We start from the raw sequence: 15,793 nt of genomic DNA on the forward strand, positions 1-15,793 counted from the left end.
TAAGTGCATTTGATGATAGATTCCTGTAAATGAATACTTTAAATAAAAATACAACTGAGTTGCTATATATCCCAGGAAAAGTATGTTTTCTGATTTCCTATTGTATGTAATTGTTGCATTTTGACACTGAGGTATAATTAGTGTGGCAATCATTGACTTCCAAAAATTCCTTTTTGATTTAAATATACTTACATAAAATAAGCATGCTCTTTACGATTATTAACCTCTAGAAATTTACTTATCAAAATATCCAGGCTAAGAACTCTCAAGAAAGATATTGGGAAGAACATAAATTTAGGATGTGTAGGACTATAAGGCTGGTATGCCAGGAGAATATGGTACCCACGGCTTCCATTCTTTCCTTCACAGATTAGATATGTTTTCTCCTTCATGGCCAAACGTATAAGAGTATGATTTCTAACAGTCAAAGGCAAAAATACTCTTTCAAAATACATGTTTAGTGGCGTTTGCTCCATTTTTGTACTGCATTCTCCAAGCCAATCTTAAAATTTAGTAAAGTGAATGCCTCAAAGCACCTTTTAATTTAGTAATGGAATAGCTGAGTTTAACACAATACCACATGTATCTTGTATATTCAGGTGTACGTGGGGTAGCTTACATATTTATTGTAATGGTATGGTTTAACAAAAACATTCACTAAGAATTTTAGACTTCTAATCTGACTACTTTCTGTACTATTTATTCTGTTTCACTAAGTTCCATTATTCTGGTAAAGCAGTCCAGGTATGAAACAGCTACATTCAATTTTGACCTATTAAAAATGGCAAGTATTTGGAAATTAGGGGAAGGCAAAGAAACAAAAACACATATTTAAAGCTATTACACAAATGGTTTGAAAGTTAGAGATGTCTTGTCCACAAAATAACGTCATAATTAATGCTCTTAAGTTATGATAATTCTTCTGAACAGAAGCAAAGGCATCAAATTATGTTGATAAAACAATTTTTTATATTCAAAATCAGCTTATGCAGTGAATTAATAGTTCTGGTGAATGTCTGAAAATGTCTGGCCAAGAGTAATGATTTAATTAGGTCTTTTGAAAAGTCTATTTATTTAATATCCAAAATATGCAGTATCAGCAATACCATGAGAAACAAATATCGTATTTCAGCGGCAGTGCAGTGGAAATAATGCTGGTTAAAAATATTCTACTCTCCTGAGGAACCACAGAGACAAAAGCACATGGAAGGAATTCTAAAAGTAAATAGCTATAAATTGCAAATGCATTTTATAACCTTAAGTAGTATTTTCAAAAACAAGTATGGTACCATGAAACAAAGCTTGAGTATCCTGGCCCATTACAAGCATAAAAATTCTGTTTATAAAAGGAAACAAGAGACTGACAAAGTCATATGCATCTGAAAGATGCGTATCTTGATCCAACATATGTTTCAAATGATATTTAAATGAAGTTCAACATGTACATGTTGCTTCCTAAAACCAACTCCTTTATCCAGGCATTATTCTCCAGTGACTTACTAGAATTTCTCTAACACACGAATATTTTTATGTTTGATTTAGCAATTAAGGAAAAGTGTATAAATAATAAAAAATGTATTGATGTATAGTTTGCTTATGACCTACATATTTATTAGTATTTTAAATAATTCTATTAATCTTTTAAAACCAGTCCACTGGATAGTTGTGGGAAAATTTAATGTTGACTAGAAATTAAAAGAAAACCTTTGCATTCAATATTGAGTTTTATTCAAACTAGATGAAGAAAGAAAACAGCCATGACTTAGTAAGGGAGAAAACATTTCAGATATATATATTTCACGTTCAAATAAGAGGGGCACTTGTGTGGCTCAGTCTGTTAAGCATCCGCCTCTTGATTTTGGCTCAGGTCACGATCTCAGGGTGGTGAGATCAAGCCCTACATTGGCTCTGGGCTGGGCATGGAGTCAGCTTGAGATTCTCTCCCCCTCCTTTTGCCCCTCCCCCACTTCTCTCTCTTAAAAAAAAAAATCAACTAAGAGGTAAAAAGTTGAGGATAGAGTAGAAAATAGGATGAAGGTTTATCTAAAAGCATTAATATTAATTCATTGCAAGCTACTCAAAAAAGGAAACAGCTAATGATTCTGAATGCCACAGAAAGCTGAGGTATCCATTCTATTGGGCGTAAGGCCAAAGAAATGTTGATTCCTCACATCACAAGTTAAAATAGTGATCATTTGAAAGCTACTAAAATTTTTAAGAGAAAATGTATTCAAGAAGGACAGCAACCTCATGAGCTTAATCTTTAAAAAATCATAGTTCAAAATCCTTTCTTTTAAAATTGTAGGTAAACCTACTCCCTCCCTCCCATCCTCTCCTGCCTTCCCCTCCCCCCACCAACAGATCTGATCACAAAGTACTAGGTGATTTTTATGCCTTCAAGCAGTCACACTTTGCACAAACTGTCAGCATCCCTACCTCTCCCTGAATTTCAAACAACCCTTCCTGCATTTCTCTGGTCTATTTCTTCTGCACGACATTACACTTTCCTGCCCCTTAACTCCACACCTTGTCTCACCCCAAATTCACTTCTTGCATATCCTAGATAACATCATTTTACATTTCAGGAGTTTTTTTTTTTTTAAGAATTTTGTTTATTATTTATGCGAGACAGAGAGATACAGAGCGAGAGAGAGAGAGAGAGAGAGCAGGAGCAACGGGAAAGGCAGAGGAAGAGGGAGAAACAGACTCCCTGCTGAGCAGGAAGCCCGATGCAGGGCTCGATGCCAGGACCTGGAGATCATGACCCGAGCTGAAGGCAGACACTTAACCATCTGAGTCACCCAGGCGCCCCTCAGTAGTTTTTTATACTAGGATGTCTAAGTGGTAATATCCGCATGGTTACTTACACTTATTTTAAAACAAAAAATGAAGCTCAATAGAAATAAAACAAAGTACACTAAAACAATGGTGATATAAATACCTAGACACATAAGTATCTTCCCAGCCTTCCTCAGATCTCATTGTAAATATAAATATATCTCAAAAGATATACTTGAAGGCAATGCAATTATGTGCACACATACACACAAACACACGCAAAAAAGTTAGATGGAGAAACATAAACATGCAGGCAGCACTGTATTGGTAGAAACCCTTATTTGTCATAACTTGAAAAAAATAGAGAAGGATACAAAATTATAACAGTATCAACATCACAGCATCTCTTTCAAATAATCAGTTCTTAAAACAATAGCATATATTCCCTTAGAATATATATTTATTATAATTAACATGATTATTTCTTCAGTCTTCGAATAAACCACTTAAAAAGGAGGTTTATTTGTCCTAGTCCTACAGAAAGTTAGCCAATGAGAGTCACTACAGTTACATGTCTTTAATGTGAATTGTCTTATATCAATTGCATGGGTGCCTTTTTTTTTTTAACTGTTTCCCTTTTTTTTTCCTCTTCACATATTTTTTTGTTTTTCCTTTTTTGGTTTTTATTTAAATTCCAGTTAGTTAACACACAGTGTAATCTTAGTATCAGGTGTACAATTCAGTAATTCAACACTTCTGTGCAACACCCAGTGCTCATCACAAGTGCCCTCCTTAATCCCCATCACCTATTTCACCCATCCCACTCACCCCCACCCCTCTGGTAACCATCAGCTTGTTCTCTATAGTTAAGAGTTGTTTCTTGGTTTTCCTTTCTCTTTCTTTCCCCTATGATCATTTGTTTTGTTTCTTAAATTCCACATAAGCATGAAATCATATATTATTTGTCTTTCTCTGACTTATTTTGCTTAGCATAATACTCTCTAACTCTATCCATGTCATTACAAATGTCAAGACTTCATTTTTTTATGGTTGAGTAATATAGTATTATATATATAAATATATATATATTCCTATATATAATATACCACAACTTCTTTATCCATTCATCAGTCGATGGATATTTGGGCTCTTTCCATAGTTTTGCTATGTTGATAACACTGCTATAAATATTGGGATGCATGTGTCCCTTCAAATTAGTATTTTTGTATTCTTTTGGTAAATACCTAGTAGTGCAATTGCTGGATCATAGGTTTACTAGTTTTCTAAATGACAGTTAATCAAAGTTTGTGAATTGAGCTATCCAAATATATATTATCAATGATGAGCTTTAAGAAAATGAAGTATTTCCTAAATAATAGCTGATGACATCTCTTATGAATGATAATATAAGTAGTCACATAACTTTTAATAGTAGCTAGAATTTGGAAAAATTTTTTCTCAATTGTTAAAAAAGAGGTAGTAGGTCCAAAATAGAGTCCCTTGTACTAAGCCCCATGTCAACAAACCAAGACTTAATACCGAATTTAATTGCAGTTTGAACTCTAGGAATGTAACTTTTAACCAGTCAACATGGAATTACTTTGTCAGTACTAGCCTTTCTGTTCCCCTTAGGAAGGTGATCTTGCCTAAAAAAATACATTTTGTTAATAATTTCATTTTTCCACCCCCTTTTAGCCTTTAAAAACCTTTTCTTTTCTACAGATTGGCAGAGCTCCTTTCTATTGCTAAATGGCATGCTGCCTGATTCATGAGTTGTTGAATAAAGTCAATTTATAAATTTACTCAGTTGGATTTGTGTTGTTTAACAGATCTGGTGGCAGTGGCAAGGCTAAAAAAGACTTTCAATAGCTTCAGGGACAAGAAACACAGGTTCAGGACCCTAGGAATTCCTTTGAGTTCACTGTCTTTCTAGCTATTTCTGAGGACGTTGGGTAAGTTACTCTTGGTTTTGAGCACTGCTCTCTTTGTGTTGAGCTCCCAACCTAACTGGCTTTCCACTCCAAGACTTAATGAGTCAGCTTGAGCTAGGCAGATGCTTCTATCCAAAACCTTAGTCCCCAGCTCTTGGTTTAGTCTGCAATTCTCCAGTAGGCTGGAATCCCTTCCCCACTTACAATCTGCAGTGCCCACTTCCTGGAGTTTTCTGGTTTAGTCTTTTCCCCAGTTCCAGTCCACAGTCCCCATTTGCTGGAATCTGTTGCTTTAATCTACACTGGGAAATGCTGGTGTTGCACACAGCCTTCTTTTGGCCAGTCTGCAATAACATCTTCTGGTTGCTGCTGGCATGTTAAGAGGCACACGTTTGTCTTGTTTTATGTAGATAAAGGCTATTGCTAACAGGGATCTCAGAGGCCAAAAAGCTGCAAAAATTGGTGGGCATTGGTCAAGCACTTAAAAGCTACTGTGATGTTTACCACCTAAATCAAAGACTCTCGTAATAGAATAAGTTGGTCATGGAATGAGTGAAATTCACACTAGGTTTCCTGCCAATCTCAAGCAAATTTCCATGCAATGAGGTACCCTGTGAAACATGGTACAATCACCAACCCAGAGGCACATCCCTTTTAGGTACTAGCTTGGTTCTGAGAGATGCAAAGGCTTATCTGAAAAAAGTAATTATAATAAAAATGGGATGCTTAAAATCTAAAGAATTTCTGCTACCTTCCTACACACCTGGTTATTTTATGTCTAAGGATTATGGTCTGGAAGAAATAAATATTTACAAAAATAGCAAAATCTTCCTAAGCTTGTTTTGTGTCCTGAGAACTTGGTTTGGTATCTCTCAGGTCGGGAGCCCCAAATATAGCTGGGCAGATAAGTGAGTCACACCCAATTAGCAGCTAGATATGGCTGGACAGAAAATGTGGGTTAAACCCCAATTGCGGCTAGGGTCCTACTAAAGTGTTGCCAGCCCTCAAAGTAATTATAACCTAGAATTACAGTGGCCCTTATAAGGAATGTTCCAATTAGGTAAGATCATTTAAGAAGTGCATTTAAAAGCAAGGACTCCCAAATCAAAGAAACAGAATGGAATACCTATTTTAATTGGCATACAAAAACCTCTGAAAGTCTTCAGAATTCCAAAATAGCTTCATTAAAAGATTTGTTTCAAAAGGCTAATGAAAAATTCAAGGTATAAAAGGTACCTAAAAACAAACAAACAAAAAAACGTAAGGCTAATGTAAGTCTTACTGCTTTCCTCTATCCTTTATTTGAGTACTCATTCTAGTAACCCTCTGTCTGAATTCCTCTTATATGGCCTTAAGCAAAAAGTCTGCCAAGTTAATGACCTTACAGACACCACACGTCTACTCTTGAAGGAGGGCCCATTGCTAATGGGGATCTCCCAAAGTTGATGGGACTCTCCCAAAGTTGATGGGACTCTGAGGGATTTTCTGGTAAACTGTTGCTATTGTCTTAAGCAGCCAAGGGAAAACTAAAGTTAAAAATAATGAAAAACCTAGCCAAATTCTGGTAAATACCAGAGCTACAGATGGGCTCCTGAAAAAACTGGTGGAAGCCAGCTAAGAGTGAGAATTCTTGCCAGAGTCAGCTCTCCCAGATCTCTGTCCGTAGCGCCCAGTAGAAGGAGGAAAACAAAATATCTTAGGCATCCTCTCTGGGGACACCTCTTCAGTCCAAGGGGTTATTCAATACTGCCAAAAATATTTACTATTTGTCCCAGCTAAAACTACAAAGTAGCTCTGTGGTCAGAAATTGGCCAAATTGCAGAGCCTAAAAGAATTTTTTTTAGGCTTTCTCCCCTAAGCTAAAATAAAACTATGAATCCAGAAGGAAAGAAAAACCTTCTAAAGCCCTTGTAAAAGGATTTATGGGTGAATCAACCTATGATGTCATTTAAGTTGCAACCCAATTCTTTGAGGAATTGAGAGCAACTGTCCTTATCTTACAAATCTTTGCAAAACCAAAAATCCAGCTCTAGAGGCAGTTGAAAGTTCACTTACTCATTTTTACCAATCCCAAAACATCTCCTATTTGTCTTTGAAAGCTTATAACTTGCATTCTTCACTGTGTCTTTGAGACATAAGTGTTAATGTATGAACTTTGGAGAGGTAATTCTTATCAGAAAAAAAAAAGGAGGTAATTTAGAATTTGAGCTAATGGGAAATATTAAGTATATAGAAGCTATAATGTCTCTCTTCTTTTTAAGATTTTATTATTTATTTATTAAATTAGAAAGAGAGCAAGGGCAAGCAGGTGGAGTAGAGAGGGGGGCAGAGAAGAGCAAGGAGGAAAGAATCTAAAGCTGACCCCCACAGCACGGAGCCTGACACAGGGCTCGATCTCATGACCCTGAGATCATTACCTGAGCTGAAACTAAGAGTCAGTTGCTAAATCAACTGAGCCACCCAGGTGCCCCAATGTCTCTCTTTCTGTATGTTTATGTGAGTATATATACATATATATATATACACACACACACACACACACACATATATATATATAAATTAATTTTAATAATACCATCTGGCGGTAGAGAATTCTATCACCTCTACCTCCAGATGGTATTACTAAAATTAATTTGTGAAAGAGCTATATTTAATTGGCTTAAATAAATATGAGCTTATATAAATTTAATATTCATAAAAATTCTCAAAAATATAATGTAAACTAACCCAAATGCTTTTTGGGTTCATGTAATCTGGGAAAATGTTCAATATTAAAACTAGTTCAAGTTTGTTATTTTAATAAAAATATACCTGTCCTTAGAGTTTTCAACATTGAATATAATGCAGTCATACAACTTTTACTTTACCTAGATTTATTAATCAAATAAGTTTATGTTATCTCTGTTATAAATTTGTCAGCAATAAAAATAACTTGTCATGATGAAATTTTCATAAGTAATCTAAATGTAATTGTTTAACAAGTAAATAAAATAGATATAAGTAGTATAAAAAGTTTTAGGTAAACTTTTTAGTTTTCCCAAATCTTTTTGGTAACCTGAAACATTAAAGTTTTGCTAGGTTAAGTTATGAGTCAAGTTATATCCACTGAATATCCAGATCATTTACAAATAAAATAAAATACTGAAACATGTTATTGAACATAAGCTTATCCACTTTTAGCTTCCTTTTACAGAGAAACTAAAGATAGTTTCATTTGTAAACATGTTTTATGCCATGTTGAGAAATTTTCTTTGAGAAAGTACATGTTTCTAGAAATTATAAAAAAGTTTTTATAAGTCTGACAATCCACAGAATGCTAATATAAAAGACAGTTCATAATTGCTTACTTCTTAGTTTTCATTAGAAATCAAAGGCTTCTAAGAGTGAAAAATTCTAATATATGTAACTAAAACCACTAAAAACAATGAGGGAAAGGAATTTTATGTGTGATCAACTCTGGCTAAGATCAGAATGAATTTAATTAAGCAAATGAGTCCTAATATCAAAAATAAAGCTGGTGTAAAAGCAGAATTTGGTTTTCTGTCTGTTAAAAGGACAAAGTCTTCTTGGTCCATTGGTCTACTCTTCTTGGAGATTATAAAAGGATTTCCTTACCTTTCAAAGTAATATACCTAAAAAACAAGAATTCTGTGTTTCATCAAAATAATTTCCTGTGTTGTTTTTATCAAGTCTGATTACTTAAGCCTAGGACTCTCAATATTAAAATAATTAAGTTTTACTCAGAACCAGGAAGTCTTCTATATTTGCCTATGAAATCTTTAATTGTCCCTTTGGTTAAATAGATAACTGAATATTATTTCATAGTGACCTATGGTCTTAAAACCTTTTGATATTTTTTGACAACTTTCCCAAAAATCAAATTCTAAATGAAGTTTTTTTGACCTTGATTTAACTTTGGGATTTTCAAGAGGGTCCCTGAAACATCTCAAAAGATTTGGTCTCGGGGCACCTGGGTGGTTCAGCTGTTAAGCGTCTGCCTTTGGTTCAGGTCGTGATCCCAGGGTCCTGGGATCAAGCCCTGCATCGGGCGCCCTGCTCCACGGGAAGCCTGCTTCTCCCTCTCCCACTCCCCCATGCTTGTGTTCCCTCTCTCGTTGTGTCTCTCTCTGTCAAATAAATAAAATCTTAAAAAAAAAAAAAAAGATTTGGTCTCTCTCCTCATAAAAAAAAATATTAAGTCATTAAAAGTAATTAAGTTTATTTGATATGTTAAATTATTTGGGAAACATTGTCAAATAAGAAATAATACTAAGGCATTTTTATGCTGTATAGGTATAAGTTATAAGTGTTCCAGAAATAATGTAAAATTCTTGGAAATCTGATATATCTTGGCATAATGTTTTCAGTCATAATTCCAGTTATTATCTTAAAATGATATGTAATATTTTACACACATTTCCTTGTGAATTGTAGTGAACTTGCATCAGATTTTTAATCATGGTCATTTTTAAGTCTTTTGTCATTTATAGACAGTTATTTCATTCTGATACTTTGGCAAAAGTGCTTCATCTCCAAGAAGACCCATGGAAAGTACTCCAAAATACAGGTTTCTGATAACTTTAAAATAAAAACCAAACAAAACTGAATGGGGTAAGAATTTTCAGAGCTAATGAAAAAGCTGCATTCAAGTAGAACAAGTATTAATTATAACAGACTAAAGGAACTAGGGAGGATGATTATAATTCTGCATGACTTTTGTTTAAAACACTGCTGGTTTTTAATGTTTTGTTTTACCAGATGTAAGACACATTTTTTTTTCTTTTCGTTTCTATTTTTTTTTCTTTTTGCTATGGCCTATAGAAGATTGGTAAAGTATACCTTTGTGAACAAAGATAAAGCATTTGCTTTTTCTCCCTACCTGATCCCTCCAGAATTCAGAAACTATTTTTTTCTGGCAATATAGTTGTTTCATGACAATATAGTTATTTGTTTGCACAAATGAAATGAGAATCTATTTTCCTTTAACAGGACAAAATTGGAAATATTGGTTATATTACCAAGGCTTGACTGGAATGTCATATTTGAGAGAGATGTGTGTATATTCACATATGACCAAACAGTTTTAAGGAACTAAGGTTGACTTTATGGAGCCAAAAAAAAAAAAAAAAGCCCCTTGGAAAAACTGGCCTGGGACCTTGCTTCTAAGGATACAGCAAAGTTCTTAAAAACTTTCTATGGCCAGTCACTACTTTTGTTGCACTTATGTAAATAATCATAAATAATGCACTTTTGTAAATAATGCAAACAAATTAGTTTTACTACAATTATCTTTTTAAAATGGGACTAACTGTAGAAAGAAAAATTATGTTTGCACCTTTCTAGACATTAGATTCTAAACCTGTTGTCTTTGAGGTTTTGTTGCATACCTATAAATTGGACCAGATCCTGAATTCTATTTTTCTCAAATATCTGGCTACATCTCACCAAAGTAACTTTTCCAATTTTCTCTCACCCTTCTGATTTGGAATTGCTAAGAACAAAGACTTCCCTTCAATCTCCTTGGCAAGGACTATACCAGGTGCTGCTCACTACTCAGAGAGCAGCCAAACTCCAGGGACTTGTGGATAAACATCTCACAGTTAAAGAAAACTCCACTTGACATCTGGTCTTGTACAAGTGCTGGAAATCTCCAAGTCAAATTGACTAGAAAGAGGAGTAGCTGACATCAAGGTAGATAGCTTCTTTCCAAGATGCCAGATCAAGACTTCACATTCTAACTGAACATAAAACCCTGTCTTATCTTTCTTTCCTTTACTCTGGCATTGGCCTGGAAAGATAATGCCATCACCAGTATCTCCCACACCACTGCTAAGGGAGGGAGGCTTTGCCTCTCAGACCACTGGATTTGTCATTAAAATTCCTATCTGTCCATTAACAGTGCCATATATAATCAAGAATGGTTTATACCCCTACAGGGTTTGTTTTTTGTTTTTTGTTTTCCTGTGGTGGTTATCATTCTCCTTGGACCTATGAATGCCTAAATAGCTGGTGCATAGCCAGGCAATGCCTCTTAGGTTATCTAACTGTGTCCCTGACTTTCCACAAACAAAGACACCTCACTGGTCGACTCCCCTAGATTTACATTGTTGAGTTAGAAAGGAATTACCAGAAGGAATTAATGATTCAGGATTCACTTCCTTTGGCAGGGCCTTACTTCTCTGGTTGGAAGTAAATGTAAATGAGGCTATGATTAGAAGCCTCTCCTAAACTCCTGAAAAGTACTGCACAATCTGCAAAAACAATAGCCACCCAACAAAAATCCTTAGACTCACTAGACAAAGTTGGTCCCTTGAATAATTTTAGCTGAGTGATGAGGTATCTGTGTTATGGCCAACATCATCTGCTGCACCTGGATTAACGCTTTTGTGGAAATTGAAACTCAGTTTAATGAGATCACTGAGTAAGCCACTTGGCTTAAAAATGTGACTCCTTCAGTAGGGTCTTTCTTTGATTTACTTAATTTTTATTGATTTGGTTTGGAGGACCAGGCTATGAAGTACATTCCAAACATTGGGAATTATCCTGCTTATAATGATCATAGTAATCTCCCTGGAACATTGTATTCTCTGAAAGGCTTTAAAATGCATGTTTGCTGCTGCTAGTCACCAAGCAAATGATCTCTCTAAGACTGGAACATCAGAAAAGAAATGAAGAGAATGACCAGCTTAAAAACTGTAAACCTGAAGTTGTGGTCTATGAATATCCTAGAGATTAAGCAAAAAAAAAAAAAAAAAAAAAAAAGTCATTACCTATGAATGCCACACAGAAGATTGGCAAAAGCTGTATGAATGACTGAGTGGTAGCTGTGAGTGGTGCTAATGCCTTAAATATTTATCATATTTCACAGTTAAACTGAGAATCCAATCAAAAGGGGAGAATTGGTAAAAAGGAGACAGCAGTCCCAAAATGGAGTCACTTATGCTAAATCTCATGTCAACTAACCAAGACATAATTCTTATTTAATTGCAATTTCAACCCCCCCCCCACCGCCCCTCCAGAAATGTAACCTTTAACCAGTAAACATGGAATTACCTGGTCAGCACTAGTGAGATAATCCACCCAATAAACTCCTCTGTTCCCCTTTGGAAGATGACCTTGCCTAAAAGAATGCATTCTTTGCTAATAATTTCCTTTTCCCATCCCCTTTTAGCCTTTAAAAAACTTTTCTCTTATAGAGCGTGGCGGAGCTCCTTGCTATCGCTAGATGAGATGCTGCCTGATTCATGAATCATCGAACAAAGCCAATTTAATATTCAGTTTTACTTAGTTGAGTTTTTGTTGTTTTACACTTACAAAATTGAGTTGAAGATACTAAACTTAAAACACCAAAATTTTTAATAGAAAACTATAAGTATCTAAATATCTCTGCTTTATTTTGTCTACTTTTCCTTAGATTTTGTCAAAATTTAGTAAGTCATTACATTTATGTGTTAGCTGTTAGCTGTCAAAATTCACCTTTTTTTTATTTATTTACCTTTTAAAGTTAAAGAAATAAATTCATGAAGATCTTACTCAAAGACCAAAAGTTTTCAGATACTTCTAAAATTTAATTGAGGGCAAAAAAATTAAATCCTCTGATGTGTGTTGGGCTTAGCTTAAGGTGAAAGGAGATACTGGTGTCAGGGAAAGTTGTCCCTCTTTTCATAACTCCTTAACATTAATTAATTCCTTTACCTAGCAAGTAGGAGAAAACAGGCTATGGGCTTTTTTCACAGGAGAAGTATAAATTACAAATTATATAAGTTGTTAGTCATTTAGAGCACTGTGATTAAACAGCTAAATTTGAAATATAAATAGAGAAATCTAAATTGTGCCCCGAATTTTACATTCACCACTAGACAAGAAATGTCTGTTTCCTTTTTTTAAGATGTATGTATTTATTTGAGGCGGGGGCGGGGGTGAGAAGGAGCAGAGGGCAAGAGAGAGAGAATCTGAAGCAGACTCTGCACTGAGCTTGGACCCCGATGTGGGGCTTGATCTCACAACCGTGAGATCATGACCTGGTCCAAAACCGAGTCAGAAGCCAATGACAAAGGCATAAAAAATATGGTTATATCTGTAGATATTTTTTTATTATTTGAGAAATTAAAATAATTTGACTAAGAAATCTAAAATGCAATCAGCAATTCACTGAATAGTGAATTCACTGAATTCACTGAATAGTGAATTGCTGATCAAAGGAAAATTACCTCTTGATAGTCTCTATCTTAGCCTTCTTATATCACATTTCAACAATTAACATTCTTTGGAAAAGAGCATTCAGTGCTTAACCTTAATTATTGGGTACTAAAAGTGGTCAACGTACAGTAGAAATTTGATAGATCACTGGAATATTAGGTTTCAAAACAAATTCAGGCTCTGAGTTACCTCATCAGCATCCATCGCTGTCAGTTGCATAATCTTAGAACCATCTCCAATGTTCTCCTCCACGGTAAGATCCAGCATGTCTGTTGGAAATACTGGTGGATTGTCATTGATATCCTGAAGTGTTATTTCAACCTACGAGGAGAGAAAGAAACAACACATGAATGTCCCACATGCCTGCAAGGGACCAGTGAAAACGTATACCAGGAGCCCATTGGTTAACTAAGCCTTCAAAAAAGAATCAGAACCTTTATATAACATCCAAGTAACAGGAAATATCCTAAAGAAAGCTGTGAAATCTTTATAAAAATATAAAAATTCAAGTAAAAATCATTTGATTTGTTGACAGTAACTGACGTTACAGGGTCGCCTTGGAGTTTATACAAGAAAAGGAGCACAGATCAACTGTTGACTTAATCCTCAGACTTGTGCACCACTGCAGAACTGCCCAGACTTAGGACCCTGTGCCATTCAACCATGAAATGTCAGCCGACACACAAATGAGGTGGTGTAGAATTTCTTCCTGAAATGTTTACATATTAGGAATGTCTGGGAGAAATAAAGAAGTTCACATTTCGTTTTAAGAAACGCTCAGCATTTTCCCCTTTAACATCAACTCCCAAGCCATGGGGGAAAATGCACGCATCTTCTTTTCTTTCTATTTCCCCTCCTATCAGCACTTCTTATTGTGACTAAAGTAAAACAATCATTCCTTTCAAATATACTGTTTATATAGATTGCAAATATTAACAACTTTGTTTGAAAGATCCTAGTCAGAGTTGTTTGTTTCTCTGCCTAAGAAAAACTGTTTAGAAGGAAGGGTTTGTGAAGTCGAAATAAGAACTTCAAACCATGTGTTTTCTCTTTTGAGCTAGGTGCTAAAAGCTGTATATCTGATAAGAAAAGGGAAGACAGCTGCTAATAAAACTGCAAGTTTCCCCAGTTGGGTCACAAAATTAAGTCATGGAGAAAAGCCCATCCAGCCATCTAGCTAGGATATAACCAAGACATTTTTCTCGTGGGATGAAATGTCATATTTTATAGTTAAACTATAAAAACTCCATCAGATCTAAGAGCAATGCAGATGAATATGAGGAAAAGAGAAGAGAAGAGAGTAAAAGAATTTTGATTTCTTCTTTTCCGGAAGGAGGTGGAGATGGGGTAGAGGGGGAAGCAAGAGACAGGACTGTCATTATTCTCTGACAGGGAGTGAATGAGAATGATAGCGAGCTAGACTAATAAATAGATGAGCAAATGATAAAAAGAAAAACTCAAAAACCAATATATAAAATTAAGTACTAAAGAATTATGATACCTCTAATTCCACCTTTTAATAGGAGAGGTTTAATCACAGCAATGCCTAAAATTAGTCCGGACAGGCAGTGTCAAGCAGTTGGTAATGTGCCACCTCTAGTTTGGGCTCACATCATTCTCTATGCCACTTCCTTTAAGAAAAGGTCCAAGCAGCCAATGTCCAACTGCCTTGTCTGGTTGTAAATAAAGTAGGTTATTTCAAATTAGAAAAACTGAAATTCAGGTTCTGGCTCCCCAACTTATTAGCCGGGTAAACTTGAGTTTACTATGTGAAACTATGTGTCTTAGAGCATTTTCTGAAGACTAGACTTTGATGATGTCAGCAAAATGCTTAGCCTAGAGGGAAGTGTTTGATGAAAAGTTAATCTTGGTTTTGAATTTGTGAGCACGGACCTAGGAGTTCCTTAGAGCTAGAGAGAGACTTTGAGAAAATGATTTAATAAATCAGAATTCCAGGTCCTATAGTCCAAAGTCAAAATTATAATTTATTGTTCATCTCTGGAACATATTGAATATATATGAAGTTTTCAGGTAGGAATAGTTTTGACACACATAAATACACATGTATGTATTTCAAACACCTGAAAAATATGGATTTAAGAATCAATGAACTGATGGTTATCCAAAAATATAATCATTAATGTTCTTTAGAAATTAATAATTATCTTCATATTATATATGTCTGAATTTTCATACATGTGTGCACAGTCCTTAAAATACAGTAGAAAAATAAATGAAGAATAAGAGATAACTGATAGAAATACCTCATCACTCAACTCTGACATTTTAGCTTAATAGACTTTTTTTCCGATTCTAAATTATCTTTCATCTCTAATTTTATGACCTGGTCCAATTGGAAACTAACATGCCAACTTTGTGTGTGTGTGTGTGTGTGTGTGTGTGTGAGAGAGAGAGAGATTTTCGAAGGGTATTTGTGAATGTGAATATATGAGTGTGTGTATTTGTCTAAGTGTATATGAGTGTGTATGCATGTGTGTGTGTCTAAGGAAGAACACTAAATTGAGAATAAGGATAATCCATATTGGCACCAATTAAATATGACATCAAAGATGCATCAGGAAAGAGTACCATGCACTAGAAACATGCTGGGTATTCCAGAAAGCTACCTCATTATAAATGGTAAGTGCATGAATTGAACAAATCCCTTCTATATTTTAATTGTTATAGCAAAATAACTAATATATATGCTAGACATAGTTTTAGGTTATATGTGTGTGTGTGTACATACATATATATACATACACACATTTTAAAAAGTCCCCGAAAGAACCCTGAGGAAAAACTATTATTTTCCCATTAGAGAAACTAGTTATCAAAGGTAAAGAGGTTAAGTAATTGGCCAATGACACAGAGCTAGAAAATAA

The 15,793-nt window shown here is 34.9% G+C and overlaps 1 protein-coding gene across 1 annotated transcript in view; it reads right to left on the reverse strand.

Moving 5' to 3' along the window:
• FAT4 (FAT atypical cadherin 4) overlaps positions 1-15,793 on the reverse strand; it is a 171,283-nt gene that overhangs the window by 85,352 nt on the left and 70,138 nt on the right. The window contains exon 2 of the mRNA XM_028102315.2: positions 13,098-13,229. Within this exon, the coding sequence (XP_027958116.2) occupies positions 13,098-13,229 (132 nt within the window). The remainder of the gene's footprint in view (positions 1-13,097; positions 13,230-15,793) is intronic.

This window comes from Eumetopias jubatus, unplaced genomic scaffold (assembly GCF_037043125.1).
Source record: "Eumetopias jubatus isolate StellerSeaLion01/CBP00866 unplaced genomic scaffold, mEumJub1_p1.0 scaffold_2, whole genome shotgun sequence".
In the NCBI taxonomy this organism is placed as follows: Eukaryota; Metazoa; Chordata; class Mammalia; order Carnivora; family Otariidae; genus Eumetopias; species Eumetopias jubatus.